A 27,258-nucleotide genomic window follows, 5' to 3' on the forward strand; every position below is an offset into this window, starting at 1 on the left:
TTCTAGCATCTGGTACAGTGCTGTGTTTTGGCTTTAGTAAGAGAACACACTAGTGGTTTAGTTTTTGCTAAGTAGTGCTTACTCTAAATCAAGGACTCTTCAGTTGCCCATATTCTGCCAGTGAGGAGGAGCACAAGATGGGGAGGGAGTACATGCAGGACAGCTGACCCGGACTAGCCAAAGGGGTATTCCGTACCACAGCACATCATGCTCACTATATAAACTGGGGGGAGTTGGCTGGGAATGTACCAGTTGCTGCCTGGGGACTGGCTGGGAATCAGTTATCATGTGGAGAGCAATTGTAGAAAAAGAAACACAAGAATCACTTGTGTTTCTTGGGGTTTATTCCTCTTCTCTATTTTTTCTTTAAAAACAATATTATTGTTACTACTGTTGTTGATGTTACATTTTACTTTATTTCATTTATAAATTGTTCTTATGTCAACCCACAGGCTTTACTTTTTCCAGTTCTCCTCACCATCCCTGGGGGAGTTGTTGTGAGTGAGCAGCTGCGTGGTACTTAGCTGCCAGGTGCGGTTAAACTATGACATTCGTGCAAGTGAAGTTGTCAGGAGCTTCAACATTAACTTCAACAGAATTAAGCTGTAGAAAGCTAAGATGAAGTGGAGTACAAACTATGTAATGATCATAATTTCTGCTCATCTCTGCTCCGTATCACTCTGTAGATATCCAGTCTGTTCAGGGCTCCCTGTGGGCAGCTGAAATGAACACACTTCAAAATGGAGCTTGCTATCCCCAGGAGGAGGTGTAAAATCTAGGATGTTACATAGCCATGGCAATACTTGGCATGTGCTGGCCATCACAGCGCAGCAATGATGCATTTTCAACAAAACTGTGAGGTTTTCCCCATGAGGGTGGTGAGGCACTGGCACAGGTTGCCCAGAGAAGCTGTGGCTGCTCCATCCCTGGCAGTGTTCAAAGCCAGGTTGGATGGGGCTTGGAGCAACCTGGTCTAGTGGAAGGCGTCCCTGCCCATGGCAGGGCATTGTAACTGGATGAGCCTTAAGATCCCTTCCAAATCAAACCATTCTGTGATTCTATGAAATGAGACAAAACAGTACTTACAGATTTTTACTGCACAAGTAACAGAAAAGTACACAAGTGGGTTTTCTCCTCTTCTCTTTCATGGGAATTATTGGTGAACCAGGAAAGTGTAACTTTTACTGGTAGTTATTAAAAAATCAATGTCACGTTAGGTTCTTATTGCGCTTCTATGTGCAGAAGCCATCAGTCTATAGAAGTGCAGCTATCAAATGTTCAAGCCAATAGGCTTATTTATAGGGCAGAGTATTCCAGACATCAGCTTAAAAACTAGGATGGGGGAAACATAGACTTATACAAGGAGATTGTAGAAAAGGTGTAATTCAGCTCCTACCAAAGAATGAAGAGGCTGTTTTTCATTTGCGTTGGCCACATCCTTCTGAAAAGTAATATGTCTACTTCAGTCATGTTTAAAAGATTTCACACAGGTTTCGGAGTTGTTTGTTTTTTTTTTTTAAAGAGAAAAAAGAATCTTTATCTTTTAAGGTATACAAAAATGCCTCTGAATCAGATTTTTTGATTATACAGCCTGTGCCTTGAGATAGTTAAAAAGCTTTCAATGTGCTACATTCCATTCTGCACTAAAAATAATGTGTGTGTTCTGGGAGGATGAGGTACCCTTTAGGCAGTAGTATAAGCAATTATGCTGAGGGCAAAAAAGCACTGATCAAAATGTCAGGACAAGCTCTTCTATTTGCAGTTGTTTTTATGTTATTTGAAAAGAGTAAAGGATATGAAGACCTGAGTGTACTTGCAGATGCATATTCTTCTGTTCTAGGCATCTGATTATCATATCATAGAATCACAGAATGGTTTGGATTGGAAGGGATCTTAAAGGTTGCCTAGCATCCTAAATGTATATTTTGGGTCTCTTGCCAGCCCAGCCATGAAAACATACTGTATATTTTTTTCGCTTTCTAATACCAGCAGCCTGTGTGGTTTTGAATCTACACAGACAAACACGTATGTGCGAACAGTTTCAGAATCCACCATTTTCCTCCATTTTGGGTCCTGCAAATACCTTTGTTAGATACACATATGTGAATGCAGGTGTACACACACACCCACACACAACAAACTTGTCAAATATACAGAGTTTTTCAAAGTGCCCTGATTTGAGGTTGCAGAACAACGACAGATCACTTTTAAAATCAGGCCAGTTTCACCTAAGTGCTGAATATATTCCCAAAGCTTGAAAATATGTGTGCATTTCTTAGAAGAATATTGTTTTTAAAAAAATCCATAACAGCTCCAACAATGCCTCAACAATGCCTACAATGAGCGTTCTTGTGTTTAGTTCTTCTTGGTGGGTTTTCTTTTTTCTATTGGGAATGTCTTAATTCCACAAGTGTTTTATCCATTGTCAGTGGAGTGCTTGTATATCTTGTCTGTAACAGCAATGGACTGTCCTAGGACAGCAAGTCCTACCAGAGACTTTTACTTTGGTGGCCCTAGTGCGCTATGTTCATAGAATCATAGAGTCATAGAATTGTTAGGGTTGGAAAGGACCTTAAGATCATCTAGTTCCAACGCCCTTGCCATGGGCAGGGACACCTCCCACTAAAACATGTCACCCAAAGACTCCATCCAATCTGGACCTGAACACTGCGAGGGATGGAGCATCCACAACTTCCTTGGGCAACCTATTCCACTGCCTCACCACCCTAACAGTAAAGAACTTCTTCCTTATATCCAATATAAACTTTCCCTGTTTACGTTTTAACCCGTTAAACCTTGTCCAGTGTTCAAGGCCAGGCTGGATGGAGTCTTGGGTGACATGCTCTGACCACATCACCTAACTGTTGGAAGACAGACGCAGGGAATGTGAGAATGAAGATCTTGGGCCCACTGTAGGAGAGGATCTGGTTTGAGACCATCTTAAGAACCTGAACATACACAAGTCCAGGGACCTGATGAAATCCATCTGCGGGTCCTGAAGGAGCTGGCGAATGAAGTTGCTAAGCCACTGTTCCTCATATTTGAAAAATCATGGCAGTCAGGTGAAGTTCACAATAACTGGAAAAAGGGAAATATAACCCCCATTTTCAAGAAGGGGAAAATGAATGACCCAGGGAATAACAGACCAGTCAATCTCACCTCTGTGCCTGGCAAAATCTTGGAGCAGACTCTCCTGGAAGGCATGCTAAGGCACATGAAAAATGAGGTGCTTGGTGACAGCCAGCATGACTTCACTAAGGGGAGATCCTGCCTGACCAATTTGGTGGCCTTCTATGATGGGGCTACAGAACTGATGGACAAGGGTAAAGCAGTTGATGTCATCTACCTGGACCTTTGCAAAGCGTTCGACACTGTCCCACACGACATCCTGGTCTCTAAATTGGAGAGACATCAGTTTGATAGATGGACCACTTGGTGTATAAAGAACTGGATGGCTGGCTGCACGCAAAGAGCTGTGGTCAATAGCTCAGTGTCCAGTTAGAGACCAGTAATGACTGGTTCATAGAATGAACAACTATGAACACACCACCTCAGGGATCGGTGTTGGGACCAGTCTTGTTTAACATCTTTGTCGCTGACATGGACAGTGGGATTGAGTGCGCCCTCAGCAAGTTTGCCAGTGACACCAAGCTGTGTGGTTCGGTTGGTACGCTGGAGGGAAGGAATGCCATCCAGAGGGACCTTGACATGCTTGCAAGCTGGGCTGATGCCAGCCTCATGAAGCTTAACCATGCCAAGTGCAAGCTCCTACACCTGGGTCAGAGCAATCCCAGGCACAGCTACAGGCTGGGCAGAGAAGAGATTCAGAGCAGCCCTGCGGAGAGGGACTTAGGGATGTTGGTCGATGAGAAAATGAACATGAGCTGGCTTCAGTGTGCGCTCGCAGCCCAGAAAGCCAACCGTATCCTGGGCTGCCTCAAAAGGAGTGTGACCAACAGATCAAAGGAGGTGATCCTGCCTCTCTGCTCTCGTGAGACCCCACTTGGAGTATTGTGTACAGTTCTGGTGTCCTCAACATAAAAAGGACATGGAACTGTTGGAACAAGTCCAGAGGAGGGACACGAGGATGATCAGGGGACTGGAACACCTCCCGTATGAAGACAGGCTGAGAAAGTTGGGACTGTTCAGCCTGGAGAAGAGAAGGCTGTGTGGAGACCTCATAACAGCCTTCCAGTATCTGAAGGGGGCCTATAGGGATGCTGGGGAGTGACTCTTCATTAGGGACTGTAGTGACAGGACAAGGGGTAGCAGGTTAAAACTTAAACAGGGGAAGTTTAGATTGGATATAAGGAAGAACTTTACTGTGAGGGTGGTGAGGCACTGGAATGGGTTGCCCAGGGAAGTTGTGAATGCTCCATCCCTGGCGGTGTTCAAGGTGAGATTGAATAAAGCCTTGGGTGGCATGGTTTAGTGTGAGGGATTGGAACTTGATGATCTTAAGATCCTTTCCAACCCTAAGTATTCTATGATTCTATGATTCTGTGGTAATCCCTGACATCAGAGGAAAGCCTTCTGCAGCCTTTAACTGCAGAAACCCCAGATACCTTCTGGTGACTCAGGATTTTCTTCTAGCTCTAATTCTAATTCTATCAGTATAACCTTTCAGTCACCTGAAAGAAGAGCCAAAGCACTGACAGTCACTTGGCAGTTTCTTGTAACCAGTGATATTTCATACTTGAATGATAGTCACTCTCCAGGTATTTGGGAAGTTCCAGTGGTATAACTTTGTCTAGTAGTTTGCAATGGATTTATTTTTTGCATGAGTTTGTTAAATCTATTTTCAAATCAATGTATATTTAGCATTTATTGCTGGCGGTAGCAAAGATAAATTTAACGATGCACTATGTGAAAAATTATTTCTTTTTCCGTTTATGAATCTGCCACTTGATTATTTCATTTGGTGCCCCTTAGCTCATGATGTACAGTCATTCCAGTTAAATGCTTCCTCAGTGCTCTGTCCTTCCTACCGTGCCTGTTACTACCACTGTATACTGTCTTTGTGAACCTGTACATGCAGCTTTAGAATGTGGCCAAAGTTTCTCTTCACTGGGTAAGTCTATTTGAAGTGTCCTCCATTTGCAAGCAAATTTGGCAGTTTAACTAACACATGTTGGAAAAAGTCATGTTTAATACCGTTTACGAACCCTCTCAGTCTTTTTCTAAGTAAACAAATCAGCGTGCTAGAATAGAATTTCTCTAACATTATTTCCTGGAACTTCCTTTCTTTTTTTTTAACAAGAATTCAAAATATCTAGTCCATAATAGAATAAACATGAGGAAAGCAGTCTGAAATAATCAGAAGTCCTGTCTGCCTGCATGCAGCTAGCTTGCTGATGCTTTACTGGTACTGTTTTTCAGGGATTTCATCTTTTTGCTTTCCTTTTATCTCAATTTGCTTTCCTCAGAGCTCTTTCCTGGTGAATCAGTTTAGTATTTGAAAGCAAGCTGTCCCTAGGGGAAGTTCCAGTCCATTCAGATACAGTCATTATTCACTCAGAACATAGTTTTGACCTTATTCCTGTTAATACTAAGGAATCTCACTGTCCTGGCAAAGCATGCATCATTTTGGCAGATCTATTAACAACTCTTTTGTTCAGTGAGGAGCAAAACTATACTCACACTTCATGACCTAGTTGTACTTTTTAGTGTAGAGTTTTTCTCTCTCCCCCGCCCCAATTCTCCATACGTAGAAGTAAAGCACATCACTCACTGCTGCATTTAATAGAGACCAGGACAGTGATGGGTCAGACACTGGTAATTGATTTTCTGGGCACCTGGCTCCAAAAACTATGTTGAGTGATATCTCAGAAGAGACATTTTGTCTACCAGTAGAGAAGGAGATGAAAAATATAGGATTTTGAGGCTTTCTACCTGTCAGATCTAAAGAGTTTCATAGAAACACCTTATAAACTAGGAACAGAGCAGTGAAAAATCAAAGCCTTTGATACAGGCATTGAGCATTAAGAACCATGTAGGTATTTCTTTCCTTTTTAAATGTTTCGGGTTTGGGGTTTTTTTTGTTGTTGTTTTTGTTGTTGCTGTTGTTGTTTTAATCTTGATGGTACCCATTAAGATGATAGTGAAGAGCTACAAAAGCCAAAACCTTATCTGGTCCTCACTGTCCTGCTGCACCCTGTTCTGGGATTCTGAACATATTTGGTCAGAATATACTGTTGGAGCCCTGTGCCTTTCACCCAGCACCTCCAGGTATTCAGCAGATCTAGGAAGATGCCAATGACAATTTCAGCAGTAGCATCACTTCCAAATTTTGTGTGCTGAGATTTCAGCATTAAAGTGGGAGTTTCAGCATGGGGATTTTTCATGGACATATTGTGCAAACAAGGTGTTATAATTGGCGTATCTAATTTAAACACACTCGGCATAAAATTTATATGTATATATATATATATATATACGTGAATGTGTGTGTGAAAGTCAAGGAGTTATTTAAAGCCTAGTTAGATTTACTTGCCTCCAGAGTATTTTTATTCTGAGGACAGTTCTTGAGGTGATTCCAAATGGAAAATAGCTGCAGAATAGAATAAAAATGAAAAATTACCTTTTAATTATAACTGATCCCATGTAGAATCATAGAATCATAGAATAGTTAGGGCTGGAAAGGACCTTAAGATCATCAAGTTCCAATCCCCCTGCCATGGGCAGGGACACCTCACACTAAACCATCTCACCCAAGGCCTCATCCAACCTGGCCTTGAACACTGCCAGGGATGGAGCATTCACAACCTACTTGGGCAACCTGTTCCAGTGCCTCACCACCCTAACAGGAATTTTTAACAAGTGGCAGGAAAGATAAGCATTGAACAGATTTTATTAACTAATGAAAAGTACAGTAATGGTTCCAAAGAGAATTTTAAATACAACTAAAATGCATTAAATCCTTCATCATAGAGGGAAGACACTAGAAAGTTTACAAAATTCAAGTTGTTTCTCCATTACCGGGACATATGCAGAGCATTTAAAATAGCTCTATTTCAAAAGTAGTAAACGTTACAGAGACTATGTCCATTTCTAGAAGACAATCTGTCCTTTCAAGACTGGAAAACATGGTCATCTGGAAAATTGCTTATGCCAGGCTCTCCTTTTTTGCTAACTTAAGGAAGTTTTGAAAGTCTCCTGAAGGCTGTAGCTTCCATGTTTGAGGGTTTTTCTACCTCTTTACATCATTTCTCACCCTTTTTAAAAGCAGTATCAATGGATCACAAATTCTGGCTTATGTATTTGTTGCCCAGTGGTGAAATAAACACTGAAATACTAATTCAGAAGTTGCTAACCCCTAGTATATGCAATGCAATATTATTTATCAAGAAAACACATTACATTCAAGAGGGTTTCTCTTGGAGCAAGGTTTTATTGTGTAAAATAGGGACCTTTAAAAATTCTAGTCAAAGATCATATTCAAAGCACACACTTTTCAAGGAGGAGAGATTGTAGTCAGATTTGCTATGAATGTGTGAATAGCAGTAGCAAAAATATAAATGTAAGCTGCTGCTGCTTCGTTTATATTATCAGGGAAGAAAATGCTTACCTAGCTTTTATATCACCAGGAGCTCATCTAATCTTTATTTTTTGTTTTTCTTGGTTGAAACCTAAGAAAAATTCAAGTGCTTCTCAGGGCACACTGGTGATTCTAGATGCTCAGCCTTCTGGATTAAGGGACAGCCCTGTAGCTCTTTGGAAAGGAGAGGGGTTGTGTAACATTACTTATTATGTTGATGGCAACTGGATCCTTGAAAATCCATGCTGTTTGCCTTTGAGTCGTCCTGTGTCACACAGGTCTGTGTTGCTTTTCTGAACTATGTTTTAGGCCCATAGGAGCTTGTGGATCTATGAATCATAGAATAGTTAGGGTTGGAAATGACCTTAAGATCATCAAGTTCCAACCCCCCTGCCATGGGCAGGGACACCTTGCTCTAAACCGTATCACCCAAGGCCTCGTCCAACCTGGCCTTGAACACTGCCAGGGATGGAGCATTCACAACCTCCCTGGGCAACCTATTCCAGTGCCTCACCACCCTAACAGGAAAGAATTTCCTCCTTATATCCAATCTAAACTTCCCCTGTTTAAGTTTTAACCCATTTCCCCTTGTCCTATCACTACAGTCCCTAATGAAGAGTCCATCCACAGCATCCCTACAGGCCCCCTTCAGATATGGAAGGCTGCTGTGAGGTCTTCACGCAGCCTTCTCTTCTCCAGGCTGAACAGCCCCAACTTTCTCAGCCTGTCTTCATACGGGAGGTGCTCCAGTCCCCTGATCATCTTTGTGGCCCTCTTCTGGACTTGTTCCAACAGTTCCATGTCCTTTTTATGTTGAGGACACCAGAACTGTACACAATACTCCAAGTGAGGTCTCACGAGAGCAGAATAAAGGGGCAGAATCACCTCCTTCGACCTGCTGGTCACACTCCTTTTGATGCAGCCCAGGATACGGTTGGCTTTCTGGGCTGCAAGTGCACACTGCCGGCTCATGTTCATTTTCTCATCTTCCAGCACCCCCAAGTCCTTCTCTGCAGGGCTGCTCTGAATCTCTTCTCTGCCCAACCTGTAGCTGTGCCTGGGATTGCTCTGACCCAGCACCTTGCACTTGGCATGGTTAAACTTCATGAGGTTGGCATCAGCCCACCTCAGAAGCGTGTCCAGGTCCCTCCGGATGGCATTCCTTCCCTCCTCAGCGTATTAGCTTGTGAACATATTGTACCTTTGGATACTTACAAAAAGTAGAGTCCTGGCCTTTGCATGAAATTTAATTCCTTTTGCAGTCATTAAAAAAAAAAAGCTAGCTGCTTAGAAAGATGAATATATTATATTGTCACTGAGATTTTAGGTACCTGAGTGTAAGTCAATTATTTTCCACTTAGAATTCAGAGGACTTCTCTTTATAGTTCCCCAAGAATGGATTAGACACTTTTTAAAACATGACAGAAGATGAGGAATCCTTTACAGTTTTCCTGCATTATATCCAATGAATGGAAACACTATTTCACAGTTAAGAGAGAGTTCTTACACATACCTCCTCAAAAAAAGTTCATCACCACAAGAACACAAACAGAATCATCCCCATCTCTTACAAAAGTCAATAAAAGAATACAGGAATCAAGCCCTGGCTAAAACTTCGGTGGGAGAAAGGGCACCAGTAATAAACTATTTCTGTTTTCATCTAACCCAAGGAGGTTTCTGAAGTAATTTGGATCAGCCTCTGTGTCTTCCCAGTTACCAGCATGTCCTTTTGTTAAATCAACTTTTGCATGAATTTTTGTACTGGAGAAATACTGTAAAACTGCAATGCATCTACAACTTAGGCCCCCAGTGTCAAATTAGATGTTCTGCCTCTGGTTCAAAACAAACTAAACAAACAAACCAGGAAAAGGCAAGGGGCAGATAAATTGTGCAAGACAAAGTCTCTCCTGTTAAAAGAGTTATACTGGATTCTCGCTTCTGCTACAGCTATGAATTTTTTTCTCAAATTCAGTTACATTTTCTCAGTATTAAGTATATTTTACCATCTAACAGAGTCCAGTAATGGTTTGGATTTATCAAGAGATGGCAAATGCATATACACAACAGTGGAACTGAAGAGCATAATCATCTGTCCTCTTGTTCATCTGTTCTCTCTTCTAGAGACCATCTGGTCCAAACTGATGTTGAAAGCAGGCCACTACCTGATGTTACCCAGAGCCCTATGAGGCCAAGTCTGGTATACCTCCAGTGACAGAAATTCCACGGCTTCTCTGGGAAGCTTATTCAAATGACTGTCTTCATAGTGAAGTTCTGCTTTGTTCTATCTAGAACAGTTTTTTGGGGGTTTTTTATGAAACGAATGGTGCTGTTTGCCTTCTGCCCTGTAAATAAGTCTCATTGTGAAGCTTGCCTTTATATTCTCTGGAATTACATTATAGAGAAGACCTACGCGGCCCGTCCGCAGATCCTCTGCAATTTTCCAGTCCCAAACAAATCAGTTACATGGAGATCAGTTCAAATGTACAGCCTCATACATATTTGGCAGAATACATTTAACAAAACAAATCCACATAACAATGATATCTATAATAAAAACATGGGAAACAAAACAAAAATGTACTATGCACTGTGGTTGAGGTTTGCTTAGCTGGTCCTAGTTTCCAAACTAAAGCCAAAACACAGCACTGCACCAGCTACTAAGAAGGAGAAAGATAACTGTTATACAGCTGAAACCAGGACACACCCCAAGCAGCACTCACAGATTCATAGGGAACACATATGTTGGCTTTGGAACATGAAATGAGGTTCAAGTAGCATAGACATGTTTCCTCCCTTGCAGATGAAACCAAGTAGTAAGTCAAGTTGGATATGCGTTATGTCTACACCACTTCAGTGGTGATATCTCCCATTAATACCCCAGACAATACATGGAGCAGCCTATATGAATCACATGAAAAAGGTTTTGCATGTATGGATCAAATTGCAGTCTTCCTGTACTTTGGTATTAAGAGGGCCTATGTCAAAGTTATATTGCTTTGTTCAACTATGATCAGGGACACATGGATTCTCTGCAGATTGAATCTTTTATCCCTGTGACCTCACAGCTCTTCCACATTTTATATACCTCTCACAGTCTGTTGCCTGATTGGAAGTCAAGATGATGACTACCTTGGTCAATCACAGCCTGGTTCTCTGAGTGTCTTTAGCTCTTTCTTTTTTAAGTAAATGGGAGCTGCCTGTGGTGAGAACCTTTGAAAGTCTGTGCGCAATTATCATTTCCCATATTGGCTCTATTTTTCTGCAAACCCAGCAGGGCAGATGTAGTTGTGTGTCTCAGCCATGTGTAGGTAAGCATCATTTACAAAGCTACCTCCAGGAATCTTCCTTTGTGCAGGGTCTGGAATAGATAAGCAAACATTAAGATTCTGAACTGTCCTGCACTGGCACTTCCTTTGCTTCCTGCACAGAAGCACACTTTCAGATTGTAATGGACTTTGACCTGAGTCCTGAAGGTGAGCACACTGTGACTAGTCAATATTGAATGATTATGTTTGTACAAGAGCAGAACTCATATATCTTGTGCTTTTGTTCTCCTGAAAATATTTTGGTTGCTTATTAGAATCATAGAATAGTTAGGGTTGGAAAGGACCTTAAGATCATCAAGTTCCAACCCCCTGCCATGGGCAGGGACACCTCGCTCTAAAGCATATCACCCAAGGCCTCATCCAACCTGGCCTTGAACACTGCCAGGGATGGAGCATTCACAACCTCCCTGGGCAACCTATTCCAGTGCCTCACCACCCTAACAGGAAAAAATTTCCTCCTTATATCCAATCTAAACTTCCCCTGTTTAAGTTTTAACCCATTACCCCTTGTCCTGTCACTATAGTCCCTAATGAAGAGTCCCTCCCCAGCATCCCTATAGGCCCCCTTCAGATACTGGAAGGCTGCTACGAGGTCTTCACGCAGCCTTCTCTTCTCCAGTTTGAACAGCCCCAACTTTCTCAGCCTGTCTTCATACGGGAGGTGCTCCAGTCCCTTATTGAAGAGTATATTTATTGCTCATCACATATGCAGTTCATAACAAATAATGATGCCTAGTTTAAGTAAAGTCTCAAGGAGTTTCCTCTGATGAAATAGAGCATGTAATGCATTATTTATTATAATGGATATTCTTTTGTGATTCACTAGCCTTTATATGAAAACAAAAATGTTTCCGTTACTTATCCCAAAAGAAAAATAATATGAAAATGGTAAAGCTGCATTTATATGTGAAAAAGCTATTACAAGAATAGTTATTCATGCTAGCATTAGATTTATGTTTCATTTACATTATCTGTTTTAAACTATCCATCTGAAAATGTGTTGCTTCACCCAGGCCCAATATCTTGCCACAGTGCAGCAGCCCAGGGGGTTCAAGTGTACTGAACTATTTTAAAATAAGGGTGGGGTTTATCCAAGATAAACCATTTTATCTTATCTAAACTAGAGCATCTTTTGTAAGATGACTGGCTTGTACACACATCTAAGTTATTTTTCCTTTCCAAAACAACCTACCACTAAAACAGGATGTGCATACTGCCTACTGAGGATGTGATAAGCCCCAAACTGTGCTCAGGCATGATCAAGGAGAGCATTAGCTTGCCAAGACCAAAACTGTGCAGGCGGCCTTGCTAACATTGTAACGCAATGGACAATCTTAATCCAGTTCTTAGGCCCATACCCCAGTATATTACTAGTGTAGAATGTAGTCTTATACTGTCCCTGCATTCAATGAAGAAGTTACTGTGAGGTGATGTTCCATCTTGCTTGTCTTACTTATGCATTAGTATGGGATAAGTCAATATCTGGAGATACCTTTTCCAGTTAAATGCAAGTACCTAGATGATTATATGATACACATCACATTTGGACAACTATAATTAACTGAAATGAACAGCATCCTAGATGCTATGGCCTAGATTAATCCTGCCTAACATTGAGACTCACACCTGTGATTTAAACAAAATACTGGATTCAAGTCCCCTCAATAGTCAATGGAAGATAATCATGTCTGAATGGTATAGACAGCCCAAGATCTGAACTTCCTCCGCAAGTGCTTCTGTCACTTTTGGCTGTAAAGAGAGACTAAAGCAACCATAACTTAGGTAAGTACCTCAGTCTAATGGCAAGAAGGTTGAATCTGGTCTGGAAAGCACATTCCTGCTGCCCTGACTAAAGACACTGCACAGAATCTCAGATCTTCTGTTTCTTAAAATAGTAGAATTCTGGCCACTGCAGAGGAGAAAAAAGATTTGGAAATATGGCTGAAGTGTAATCAATGTAACAGTGTTTGCCTGAGTCTGTAGACAGTATGAAGTAATAGCTCTGAAAAATCCATCTTATTTATCTCAGTTGATCAAAGGGAAACTCTCTGACACACTAGTTTCCTGTCCTCTATTAGACAGATGGACTAACTCTTAGCCAAATTTTCCTAGAGAAATTTTGTACCATTTGAATTGCAGTCATATCATGGCAGCAGTATTTGCTCCTTAAGTATTGATAGGAACTACAAATACTGGAAGGAAGTTATTAAAATACTCACATTTGTGAAACCTTACACTACTGCATTAATTTAGAAGACTTCATGCAAAATTGAAGAAAAAGTTATTTAAGTGAACAATAGAGGAATAGCAGTCACAGCGTCAAGTTGTACTGCACACAGCATATAAACCCTGTAACACAGCTATGTTGTTTATAAAAAAAAATATCTTGTGCATATGAGAAACATATGTGTAATTATGTTCCCCCCATCTGCCAGGCAGTTTTTCAGTTTATTTTACCCTTAAGTTATCAACAGTGCAGTCACTACTGTGAGTGCCATCACCACTGTAATCATGTTTTTTGGTACATTTCACTGAAAAGTCCCCAAGGCAGCACAGAATGTGGTTAAAATCAATTTAGGTTATGTTTTACAGTCCCTGCATTGGGGGATTTTTTTATTGCTTTCAGTGTCCCCATTTGTTTAAGTGAGCCTAAAGGGCAAAATTCACAACTGGTATATCTAGGCAGTTAGCTAAAAGAGGATCACACCACTTAACTCTTCACTCACTGCTGACCGTATCCTGTAGCTCCAGCTACTTTCTCCCAGAAAATACTTTGATATAGTTCAAGGAGTATTTTAATTAGGGGCCTCTTTCAAAAAAGCACAGGCAAGACTTCACCAGGTAGGAATCTAAGCAACATGGTCCTGTAATGCTATCCCACCTTCAGCCACACACACAAGCTCTTCTCACTCTCAAAGTAGGCAATATACAACCCAAATGTCATCCTACAAAAGTGCTGCTCAGGGGGATTGAACATAAAAGCTTTCATGTTGTCAGAGGTGCCTTGAAGCATTGGAAAACCTGTAGAAAAATAACTGTGGTAATTATGTCTCAGGCCCATTACACAGAGCCTAGAAGAGCCAAGAGCTAACCATTATGTCTTGAAGTCAGGGGGTAATGTCTGACCTTAGAAAATGGGTTAGGCCCTTGGAAGTCCTTTATATAGAATCATAGAATCACAGAAGGGTTTGGGTTGGAAGGGAAATTAAAGCTCACCCAGTTCCAACCCCCTGCCAGGGGCAGGGACACTTCACACTAGACCACGTTGCTCAAAGCCCCGTCCAGCTTGGCCTTAAACACTGCCGTGGATGGGGCAGCGACAACTTCTCTGGGCAACCTGTTCCAGTGCCTCACCACCCTCATAGTAAAGAACTTCCTCCTTATATCTAACCTAAACTTTCCCTGTTTAAACATAAGTTTTAAAGTTTAAAGTTTGGGTCCATAAGTTTAAACCCATTCCCCCTTGTCCTGTCACTACAGTTCACAATGAAGAGTCCCTCCCCAGCATCCCTATAGGCCCCCTTCAGATACTGGAAGGCTGCTATGAGGTCTCCACACAGCCTTCTCTTCTCCAGGCTGAACAGCCCCAACTTATTCAGTCTGTCTTCGTATGGGAGGTACTCCAGCCCGCTGATCATCCTTGTGGCCATTCTCTGGACTTGCTCCAACAGCTCCATGTTCTTCTTATGCTGAGGACACCAGAACTGCACACAATACTCCAAGTGGGGTCTCTCAAGAACAGAGTAGAGGGGCAGGATCACCTCCTTCAACCTGCTGGTCACGCTGCTTTTGATGCAGCCCAGGATACGGTTGGCTTTCTGGGCTGCAAGCACACACTGAAGCCTGCACATGTTCATTTTCTCATCGACCAACACCCCCAAGTCCTTCTCTGCAGGGCTGCTCTGAATCTCTTCTCTGCCCAGCCTGTGGCTGTGCCTGGGATTGCCCTAACCCAGGTGTAGAACCTTGCACTTGGCTTGGTTGAACTTCTTGAGTATGGCATCAGCCCACCTCACAAGTGTGTCAAGGTCCCTCTGGATGGCATTCCTTCCCTCCAGCGTATCAACCGAACCACACAGCTTGGTGTCATCGGCAAACTTGCTGAGGGCACACTCAATCCCACTCTCCATGTCAGCGACGAAGATGTTAAACAAGATCGGTCCCAACACCGATCCCTGAGGGACACCACTTTTTACTGGCCTCCAGCTGAACATCGAGCCATTGACCACAACTCTTTGCATGAGGCCATCCAGCCAGTTCTTTATACACCAAGTGGTCCATCCATGAAATTGATGTCTCTCCGGTTTCGAGACAAAGATGTGCAGGGCACCGTCAAACTTTGCACAAGTCCAGGTAGATGATATCAACTGCTTTGCCTCTGTCCATCAGTTCTGTAGCCCATCATAGAAAGCCACCAAATTGGTCAGGCAGGATTTCCCCAGCGTGGCCCCGGGATTGTTGCCTGTCCTCTGTGGCATTGAGCACCACCCCTTGTCAGGTCTTCCCCGTCCCATTCTGGCTGGGTTCTTGCACTGCTCACGCACCACCACAGCACCACTCTGAAGGATTTAGGAAAAGAAAATACAATCTAAACTAGACTAGGCTAAAATCAACTAAACTAAACTAAGCTAAGCCTAACTTTACTTATAAATAAATAAAATACTCTTTCCATCTGTAAGCTTTCTGATTTGTGTCTTTGAAAGTGTTTTTGTTTCTGAAAACTCCCTGGCATTTCTGGTAAATAATGGTCTTTATCATTATACAACTCATTGTGAGTGCAGGGAATGGAATGGAATGGGAAGGAACGAAATGGAACAGAACATCTATGATATCTCATGCATATAGCTCTGCATGACAAGCTCTGACATAGGTTTGAGGAGCTGTCTACAGTGGGGGCCCTAATAGGGGCTGGTCCCAGGCACTGAGGCCTATGGAAACCCGAAGGTTTCCTCTCACTCCGGGGTTGAAGTAGTCCTCTCTGGAACACACTTTATAGCTCTATAGATGTGTTAGTAAGATCTACACATCACAAATACTGCTTTTTAAAATTGCAGGTGTTACTTTTCCAAAGTTCAATTTGGGTTTTGTTTTTTGTTTGTTTGTTTGTTTGTTTGTTTGTTTGGTTTTTTGTTTGTTTGTTTGTTTGTTTTAAATCTCAATTTCCAGATTATTTTTTGCCTTCCTTTTTCATGGTGCAGTTTGCACCAGTGATTTGTGTTGAACTCTAAATCAAATGCAGGTGCAAAAATGTTGATACAATTTGATGCCCAAGCTGAGTGTGTACTGTGTAAGCTTACCCATATGCATATATCTTCTTTTAGTACAGCTTATTCATGTCCAAAAGTTCACCAGATCTATACAATTACAGGATAATAGCAGAAAGGGAAAAAATAGCTCATTTAATCTGCCTTTTTAGTTGTTTAGTTTACACCTGATTTAGTGCTAATTATTTGGATTTCATTCAAAGCCCTTTTTGACAAGCCAAAGGTGATGGTAAACCTGAGAAGTTGGATAAGTAAAAAATTCTGGAAAACTCTTGGTTGGGTGCTGCTATCAGTTTGTCATGTCTTTCATCCCCACGCACTTCCATGCTCAGTGTTTGGTGTTGGAGCACACAGCATTTCCTGCTAAGAGTGTGACACGGATATTGTATAGTGATTTTATTCTTCAAATACAGCCCCTAAAGGTGATTTCCAGTGAAAAATGTTGACATTTAGCAGTGCACTATAATGTACCAAACTATATTAATTTAAAACTATCCTATAGTGAGACTCCTGGACTTTCTCAAGACGTTTGAACTTTTCAGTCACCATGAAATTATTCTGGGCAGCTGGCCAGTTCCTAAATAACTGTGTGTACATCAGTAGCAAAGCTGTTAGTTTTGTACATGATTGATCTCAGCCTGTTATGAAAACTGTCAACTAAAATGAAAGAGTTAGAGCATTACAGTACATTCTTCATGATCATTTAATTCCATTGAAGTATTTACAGAGTGTTTAAGTGATTTTCGCATATGCTTGCCTCACAGACCTTATGAAAATCGCGTTTTTCACTTTTTATGTTTTGCACATTACTGGATCTTCTTCCATTATCAGAATTAAACAAATAGGGAACAAAACAAAAAGTTAGGAAGAGTAGGTCTTCTCCCTTTGTCTATGGTTAACTCAGTTTCTTGTTTGGCATGTTCTCACCAAAGTGTCAATGTCTTAGAAACTCAATGTTTGTGTTAAATTTGAGCTTTCAGTTTGTTTTGCAAAGAACTTTACATTCAAAAATCTTCCTGTCTCTAAATGAAGATGGGTGATACTAAGAGATGCTCACTCTCGTGAGCCTTTTGAACTGTTTAAGTGATCTTGTTCATGTTACCAGACCCTAGAGCACTTCCACTTTCCAGGCTGTTACAAGGAACAGTCTGCACCATGGTTGCCGCATTCCAACTTAACCCTGTAACTCTAAAAATATGTTTTTAATATGGGTTAAATAAAGTTGAAGTTGTAAAGGTTTTAAGCAGCAACACAAGTAGGATGTATGGCATGGAGAGCAACAATTACACCCTAAGTGCATAGAGAAGAATGTGGTGAAGCTAAATGCCTCACACTTCCCAATATGTAATAGTATCACAGCATGAATAATTGGAGATATTCTGTGGAACTGCTTTGGCTGCTTAGACTTCAGGTTATTTTTAAGCCTATCTTGAATCATTCTCCTGTTTAGACTGGGGATATTGCTGTCCCCTGGCTTAGACTGGGGATATTGCTGTCCCCTTGCTTACCAGTTGATACATTTTCCTGCTTCCAAGCTCTCCCCAGTCTGGTCTGCAATTTATAATTTCTCTAATCTGTATACACTGATGTCTGTGAACAGGAGTTCATAGCATAGAGACATTCTCCATGCCAAAATCTGCATATTTATGCAATTATTTTTTGTTAAAAAGCAAATGGCAGAAACTTGCAAACCTTTTTTCCTCTAAAAAACATCCTTTCCCAAAGCTTTTCCACGGTACAATATTGCAGAAAAGCCCTGTTAGATTACCCAAATCATTTCCTTGTCAGTGCGTGATTTCTTTCTGCAGCACTCTGCTGTTTCAAGGGTTCTGTCTAGCCTGAATTTGAAATGATGAGGCACTTCCCTCCAGAGACCTCTCTGAACACTCGGAGACTTCCCTGTAATGGTAGTAATCTTTATTCTCATTCTAGACATTCCTTCTCTTAATTTCATCCTCTCATTCCTATATTTGGGGTACTCTATTATAGTCTTAAAATAATTCATTTTCAAACATTTCTTACACAAATCTACATTATCTCTCTTCACCTTACTTTATTATTATTTCTGGTAGATGTAGTATAAATATTGGTCCCTTTTAGCCTTTCTCTCCATTTTATTCCCTTTCCCCTTATGTAGCTCTCCGCTGGTGGTGTCTTCTTCACTGTTTTGGCTTGATAGTGTAAGACTGGTGAAAGGTATTTAGAAATGAATGCATAGTGAGCTATAGTCTCTTCAAAGCACCACATACTGGAGCTGTGGACTTCTGTACCATTTTCTAAACCTATATAACATCTAGCCAACAGAGACTGCTTGTGAGCATAGCCTTTAGAAGGTACTGTAATTGATGCCCAAATTGGTCTTCTGATGCAATATTGAAGTGCAAATTCTTGAATATTTTCTGCTCTTATTCTTGCTATAGATTTTTTTCAGTCTGTTATTTCCTGCCCTTTTTTCTAAATCTGTCCTTTTCCTCTTCCAATGCAGTTTTTGCAACTCTTCATGTTTTAACATTGAGGGTTTCATTAATGTCATCATTTCTTCCTTCTAAGGATCATGAATAAAGCAAATAGGACAGGACATAATACAGATTTATGCAATAGTCCCCCTTCTATTCTGACTCACTGCTTTACCATTAATCATTAGTCTTTGTAGCTGTTCAAGCAGTTTTCAGTGTATATGACAACTTATATCCAGCCAAGTAAGAACTGATTTTCTGTTTAAGCTATCCTGTGGTTGGAAGTGGTGATGTTGCTGATAGTGAAGCTGAGCAGTTGTTCTTCTATAGCATGCTGCAGGAACAAGTATTTCACTAGGCGGTGCAAACGAAAGTTAAAACTCTGTTTGACTTCCTAGCCTTGTAAGAGTCTATAGCTGATGTCTGTCAGCAGTATTCCCTGCAGGTGCTGATGGTGAAAATCTGTTTGAAAATGTAAGCTTCTAAGCCTATGTTCACAAGCAGGTGGGAGAAGAAAAACTGCAGTAATCTCAGAGAGATGTATGCTGATTGAAATAGCGTGTAATACGCATAGCATTTAAAATAAATGTAAAAATTAATTTCACTCATTCTTTTGACTTGGTATTTTGTTGCAATGACACAAATGAATTGCTACATCAGGTAGTAAGAATTTAAGAATCCTATCTCCATATCATATTTTTTTTATCAATTCTCATTAGATTTAGCCATCATTTGTCCGTCCACATAGACAGAAGTATCTGCCTTTTCTTTACTTAAATATGTGATATTCTGTGGAATAACTGTTTGTGCATATTTATAAATACAACATGCACTATGTGATTTGCTGAAGCTCAGTATCAGAACTGCTGATGTCGATGGATTCTTTTAAGTCCTTTGTTATTACTTGTAATACTCATCTAAATGTAATTTTCCAGTTATTTTCGTGTTCTGAGAGCTAGATCCTTTAGAATTGCTCCCTTTTAAAATGCCATGTTCTATTTGAATATTGAAGAGCTGTCAGCATATACAAGAAGATGTGCCTAATGAGAAAAGATCATGGGTGTTTATTTGCTTGATAAAGTGTAAGGGAGCTGTGAAGAAAACATAGAAATAAGCATATTGAATGGAACACTCATACACTTCATATTTTAAAATTAAAATTATTATCAATCCTTCCATTTTCTGACTTTCAATTAAAGGCATGGTATTGCTAGGTATTTGTCAGCTTCTAGCAGAAGCACACGAATAACTCATATCAAATTTACCCTCTGTAGTTCTTTGCTGCCATCTTCTGTTTCTTTCAATGATTGCCGTTGTTATTTGGATTCTGAAGAACAAGGCTGTGATATTACAGAGCAAAATTTCCCTTTCTGTCATTTTGTTTCATTTCCTTGTTTTCAGCTAAAGCAAAGTGAAGCAAATGCAGATACAAAGGAGAAGCTTCCATTACGCCTACGCATCTTTGAAAAATTTCCTAACAGGCCACAAATGGTGAAAATCTCCAAGCTTCCTTCAGATTTCACAGTTCCAAAAATAAGGTATTGAAATATTTCCTTTGCTAGTATACCATAAACTTGTCTGGTGCCATGTAGCATTCAAGGTATTTAACTGGTTTGTTTGTGGGCTCAGCAGATCATTCAGAAACTCAGAAATGAAGCAGAATTAATGTTGGCATCAGAAGGATGTAACAGTTCTACCTCATTCTTACTTGTGAGGAAAAAAAAAAAAACCCTAAAATTTCTTAAAACATATTCATGGAAGCAACTGGATTGACCATAACCAGCACAAGTACAGTATGATTGAAAAGTGTGGTGTTGTTACTCCACTCACGTTTGGATTTTAGATTCTTGGCTGACATAGACAACTACCAATCTAATTGATTCTCATGTAGCTTTTTAAAGATAAGGTCAACTGACAGCAAATCATTAGAGGGGTAACACAGGCCATCCAATACCAGTTACTCTCTGATGACCTTGGCCACTCTCTGATGACCTTGGCCACTCACTGTATTGGCATAGTCACCATTTTCCTGTAAAATTCACCTTAATAAAGGATCCAACCCTCTGTTGCCTACTAGATCATCAGTTAGAGTTCAGTTACTCTTGTGTGGTCCCAAAAAAAGATTACAGAAATCCAGGGGATGCTCTGCAGCTGGCCAAACAGGTCTTCTGGCCGTGCCCATTCCAGTATGTCTACCAAGCACATGCTAGGAAAGAGGATGGTGTGAAAGATGGGTGTCATTGTTCTGGGTTTCCTGAAGTTATATTTTTTTTTAATTAAACACAAGGAAGCTAAGGCAGCTGTTTTGACCTGTTTGCATCATCTTAGCTGAATGAAAGGCGTAATATTGGTCAAGAAAAACAACTTTCCAAGCCTCAGAGAAGCAGTCATAGATGTTTTGCTTTTAGTATCAAAATACTGTTTGGTTATACATTGAGGGCATTCTGTTCCTAGTCTTAGTCTTCTTTGGTATTTCTTTCTAGCTGTGTTTTTCCCAGCAGGGAGAACATGGCCTTGGGTGGTATGGTTTAGAGCGAGGTGTTCCTGCCCATGGCAGGGGGGTTGGAACTTGATGATCTTAAGGTCCTTTCCAACCCTAACTATTCTATGATTCTACGATTCTATAATATGTGACCTGCTAACTACTGAGGGAGACTTCAAACTATCACTAGTGAATCCTATCTTTAAATCTGAAGCTATTGTACTCTGTAGAACTCTCAGATAAGGATTAGTTTTGACATAGTCAGTTTACACTGAAATTAGGGCAGTTCTACTGAACTTAAAATACAGGAAGATGAATGTACATTTGTTGTAAACAGAAATGCTTCTACATTTTAGACATGGTATATGTGAGGGACAGAATTGCTGAAGTGCCTTAATATTGGCATTCAAAGCAGTTATCTGAACAGATGTTTGAAATCTTCAAGAACAGATTTCTCACAGAGAGTATGTTTCCTTTGGATTATATCAGTGTTTGATGTACATTGAAGTAACAGCTTGCTGTTTGATGAGCTCAGAAGAACTGAAAACTGCAAAAGGCTCTTCAAATTTTTAGCACTTTAACTGGCAAATGAATAAATAAATAATTATTGAAAGGAATAAAGTTATTTGCATAGAAACTGCATGCAAGCCACCCAGCTCTGAATTCAGGTATGGATTTCTTTAATAAACGATTTAAGTTGTATCAGTTGTTTTGGCATTCCATCCATTTGGACATCTATAGCTCAGTAGAACTTCTTGGAGTTTATTCATTTTAGCACTAGTGGGCTGTGACATGTCCTAAAGAAAACCAAATATTAACTCTTCCTGGAGTTCTAATCCATCAATATCTTCTATTTGTTCACAAGGGAAAGTTTCATGAAGCAGTTTATTGATCGCCAGCAACAAGATACCAGCTGTTTGCTGCGAAGACTTCCTTCAGCATCTTCTTCCTCATGTGACCACTCTAAAAGATCAGCAATTGAGGAAAACAAATATATTGATCAAAAGGTAAATCAAGAGCATAGGGCAGTATATGTCTTCTCTTGCATACTGTGAGAAAAGACGGGAGATTTTTCAGTCTGACAAAACTATATAAAAGTGAACACAACCTAGGATGACTAAACCCAGGCTCAAAGGCTGTATTTAATTTCGCCTAAAACAGACAGCACAGCAGATCCTCATTTTATTTAAATCTTCATGTCTCTGACTTCAGGATTTGATACATAATTTTGTTCAATGCATCCATTTTATGAAGCTATTTTTTTAAGTAGTCTTGCTGTTATCCACTGAGAAGCTCATTGAAAATTAAAGTTTGTGAATATCACATTGAATTTTTGAATGCCTTGATACTGTTACAATGTTGAAAACACACTTCACTGAAGCAAGGTCTCTCTGTAATCATTGGAGATGAGTAAAAATGTAAGAAATATTATTTATTTCTTTAAAGACATTAACCTCTCTGTAAGCCTGGGAATCATTAGAAAACAGATGCTGAACACATATATTTTATACCCATTGTGTTAAATGGTGCTAGTTTCCCAGCCAGACTGGCGTGGATGGTTGGAATTGAAAAACGTCAGTACTGCTTGAAATGATGACGATGATGATGCAGCAACATAAGTAAACACTGGCACCTTGCAAAACCGCATGAGCAGAAAACGTCTTCATGTGCATCATGGAGGATACTGGCTTCCCAGATTTCTAGTGGTATCTACGCTGATACCACTTCTTAATCATTTTTAATATCATGTAACTTACTAGTGACATTTCAGCAGACAAAAGAAAAGCCCTTTCATTATTCATAACAGGGTGCTCAAATGCCCTTTGAATATTAACATCAGGGGTTTGTAAATACTTTTTTAAGTTAGAGGGTATGTATTGTAGTTACACAGTATAACTTGTCTTTCGTAGTATGTGGTTTGCATCTGTAACGCAGACAGAATTTGTACAGGCAGGAAGCAGAGTTGGGAAAACAATACTCTTCTGATAATGAATACATTTGCAAATTTGCAAAAGAGGCAATTTGCAGACTACTGTTAATTTCCATCCCTATGTCGGTGCAAGAACCCACTCCTGTGGCTGATGTGTTCTGAGACATTAATAAGTGAAAGCTGAGCAGCATGGCCTTAGAGGGAGGTGTGTGGTATCAGACAATTAAGGACATAGGAAGGAATCAAGCCTAAATGGACATCATCTACTCTAACAAGCAAAGCGGAAAAATTGGGTATTAAATGACAAGCCTAAGGGTCAGCAAACCTATGCCAAATATCACTAATAATGAATCTCAAATGCTGTGCAGGAGAAATCAAAGGACATTTCTACCATGTATGAAGAGATGAACAGAGACCTTAAACTTGTCCCAGCGACACAAAAAAGTCCACAATATGCATTGCAGAGCTGTGCAATGATTCAGTAGATCTGTCTACATAAATATAGTTAGGTATATTAAATTGCAATCTTAATTCCTTTTGCCTGCTGTTCACAGAAGTGAATAGTTATTGTGTTTGAAAATAGATGAATACCTGGCACAGTTTGTTCACTGAGATCTTGCAATATGAACACAGACTGCTGCAGTCTTTTCAAATTTTCACTTCCCTCCAAGAGCAACTACATATGATCCAACTTTCATTTTTTAATTGAAATAAGTGTTTGCAAATTGGTTTTGCACTATTCAACCTGCTTTAAACACATACTTTTGGATTCCTATGCCTCGAGGGTAGAACCAATGATGGGTAACATTCTGATAAATGCAGCTTAAAACAAGGCAGCTACACATTCCTATTAAGAGGGAGAAAGCACTAGGAAGCATTTTGTGGAAGTAATTACTCTGGCTTTCTATAGTTACAGTTGCCAAGGCAACCTCACTTTTGTATAAAAAAAAATCTTCATAAAAATAACTTTAAAACAAGCTTGGAATGACTGGTTGCGCTTAAATATAAACCACGCATACTTTACTTTCTTTGTAAAAAACAAACCTGATCAAACTACTAATCCCCAGTGCCTAGCAGGATGCATTCCCACTGCTCCTGGTAGCAGTGCCATGGCTTCAGAAACTTTTCACATCTTTTTCGCATTGTAGTTGATGAAAAATACCAGGGTGGAATCAAAAGGTGAGATTCTGCTGGCAGATTTGACTCTGTCTTTTCTTTGCAGTGCCTTAGCTGTGGATAGTTCCTCCAGTTTCTCCTGGACTTATATCACTACTTCTGATTCCACACCTCTTGAAGCGATAGGAAGTACTTAATACATACATTCCCTTATTTCCACTTCAGCCACAATTTTTTTCTTTCTCTAAAAATGTACCACTATATATATGGTGTTGGTTTTGCCTTCAAAATCAATCTGACCCATAGCATGTGATGTCGGTAAAGCAAATCAGGTTTTGTTTTCTCATATGATTGGTTTAATAAGTCTTTTCAGTATTACAATTACTTCCTTGAAAAGATGTTCTAAGTTGTATAAAAAGGAGTAGATTTTTATTGCATTATTTCTTTTTTTAAGGTATTTTGCCTTCTTAAAAGAATCGAAAATATTATTCATGTATCTACTCATAATCATGACAGCAATCGGTTTGAAATTATTTTCATCTGTGCCAAATGAACATAACAGCTTTTGGAAAACAGATTTCTCTGCTGTAATTCTTTTCTAGTCAAGTCTGTGAGTTCCAGAAGTTTTTCTAACTCTTCCAAATTTCAAAATTATTATCAAAGGAATGAACTGACCAAACACTAATATAAAAAATTGCTTTTAGATACCTTTACCTTTTTTATGTCCCCTAAGAATTCCCTCTCAATGTGTGGGGTCTGAGTGGGTGTGTGGAGACAGACTGCCATGCTCATTCTACATCCGATGACAGAAACACCTTAACTATCTCAGTCATGGATGCTTGATAGGCAGCTTAACATGATGCTTTAATTGAGCTGTTTATGATTATCTGTAACTTTGTGTGCAAAAATGGAATTCTCTCAGGTTCTCTGAACTTAACAGTGCTGGAAATGCAGGATAGTTGGGTTGCACTCTCTGCTTGAGGTCCTGCAGAGCAAATTTTCTTAAACCCATTGATCTTGCCACAGACTTGCTCCATTGTGTGCTGGGTTAGTCTATCCTGATGTGGTCTGCAGGCCATGAGTTGAAGAGCTCTGGGTCTAATTCGAGAAACCAGGACTGTCCAAGTTGCTGAAGGTACCTCTGTTGTAGAACAAAGTACCACGAAGATACTTTCTGGTGGAAAAAAAGAAGTCTGATCAGAAAAAGTGCAAGTATAATGAGACGGTGCCATTATAAAATTAATGAAAAAATGTCTAAGAAAAGCATTTAAAATTAAAAGAGGGAGTTACAGTATTAAATGAACATTGTAGATGTGGGAGAATTGGAGTTTTATAGACAGAGAGGAAAGTGTTCTTTTATACTTCCACGTTTATATGAAAATTATTCACAGTATGCTGGGAATTTCCTTAGCTAACCAATATTTAGCAAATTCTTGGACAGGAGAAGAGGATAAAATACGGAAACATCATTTTTGTGTGAGTGGGTTGATGAGAACAAAGAAAATAGGCACAAAAATGAGGACATCTCACAGTGGTGGCTCTCACGAAAGTGTGAGGGAGTCTCAGGAAGTTCTGGGGGACAAAGATCTAAATGAGCTTTAAGATTTACAATAAATCAGGTGCCCAGTGAAATACAGCTGAGTTGCCTGCAGAGCACTGGCTTTGGCTTCTTAACTTCAGGGCTGGAATCAGAGGAGCACAGGAATACCTCAGAGTGCTTTCCTAAGAGGTATTCAACCTTTAGCAGCCCTGTGGAAAATTGTTGTGAGGACACTCCTGAACTGGTTAGTTATCTTTGGCCATAGAACTGCACAATGCTGTTAGAGTTCAGAACTGGCAGGCTTATAAGACAAACTTTGAAAACACCTGTGGCTCAATACATGCATATAACGATGTGCATGTTTACAGCAGTGGCACAGCAGGAGTGTATTACAAAACAAAGCAAAAGGTCATTTAATATATCCGTGTACTTTATTGAGAATCTCCCTTTTAATTGAAGGAATATAAGCAAACCAGTTCCTTTATTTTTGTGTTTGTAAGATTAACTGGATAGTAACAAACATACTTTGTTTCTTTTCTGTTTTATAATCCTGTTTCTTGTTTCCTTTCACATGAGTTTTGTTTTTAGCTCTTCAAGCAATGAAATTAGTAGCCATTCCATTTTCCTGTGCAAGCAAGATCCATCATTAAGGTCTAGATTCTGTAAAAGTTTGACCTCCCATGCTATATGCCTCTCCCACTGATTTCCTGCTTGCAGTAGAATTTACCTGTATGATTGGAGGTGATGGTCAGAAAGTGAGAGCTGATCTCAGAGGTAGCCAGAGCCATTACTTTGGAGGACTATGAATATTAAGCAGCAGACCTCGTGCTGGATTCTACGTTCTTTGGGGAGTCAGGGCACCGAGCTGATGTGTTCATGACGACTTGTATTAACTTTGCAGTTACAAGCCTCATCTTGGAAGGGCCTGAGTACTTATCAGCACCCTTTGTTTTATGTAGAAACCATTGTCTCTTGACACCTGAAGGAAAGTTATGATTTTACCTGTTTACAGTTTCACACACAAAGTCAACAAATGAGATTACCCACAACTTTGAATGCGTGTTGGGTGAACATCATAGGTACTCCATTTGTGAGCTGCTGAGACAACACCTATTCTTGATAAGATGTTGTTTAAACTGGCAATTTCTTCTGGCATGTCTTTTTCTGATCTGTGCTCAGCTTCTTCCATTCATTCCATTGTTTCTAGCAAAAAGAACCACATATATTCTGAGAATATTATGAAATTACTTTTCCTTGCAGAAAGTATTCATAATTTAAAAGCTGAAATAGCTGTTCAGCTTTTATAAGGCATAGCTTTCAGTAATCAAAGACAGGGTGTCCTAAGATATCTTTCAGGCATGAAGACATACTCATAAACTTTATTTGTATTTTTTTTCCTTCTTTAAAAAGAACCAAGGGTAAAATATTTGCTCATAAATTACCACTTGCAGAATTTCTGCTTTTTATTGTAATAAACTTATGTCCCAAATTAATATTCATTAGGGACTGTAGTGATAGGACAAGGGGTGATGGGTTAAAACTTAAACAGGTGAAGTTTAGACTGGATATAAGGAGGAAGTTCTTTACTGTAAGGGTGGTGAGGCACT

At 40.0% G+C, this 27,258-nt stretch overlaps 1 protein-coding gene across 5 annotated transcripts in view; it reads left to right on the plus strand.

Annotated features, from left to right (window-relative positions):
* The window catches only part of NALCN (sodium leak channel, non-selective), a 227,095-nt gene that overhangs the window by 146,519 nt on the left and 53,318 nt on the right, over positions 1 to 27,258 (plus strand). For all 5 annotated transcript variants that reach the window (XM_061349282.1, XM_061349283.1, XM_061349284.1 and 2 more), the window contains 2 exons: positions 19,985 to 20,121; positions 21,931 to 22,072. In XM_061349282.1, the coding sequence (XP_061205266.1) occupies positions 19,985 to 20,121; positions 21,931 to 22,072 (279 nt within the window). The remainder of the gene's footprint in view (positions 1 to 19,984; positions 20,122 to 21,930; positions 22,073 to 27,258) is intronic.

The sequence above is a fragment of the Neopsephotus bourkii genome, unplaced genomic scaffold (genome assembly GCF_033783945.1).
Source record: "Neopsephotus bourkii isolate Nb327-2 ecotype Australia unplaced genomic scaffold, CSIRO-AGI_Nbou_v1 NB_398, whole genome shotgun sequence".
Classification (NCBI taxonomy): domain Eukaryota; kingdom Metazoa; phylum Chordata; class Aves; order Psittaciformes; family Psittacidae; genus Neopsephotus; species Neopsephotus bourkii.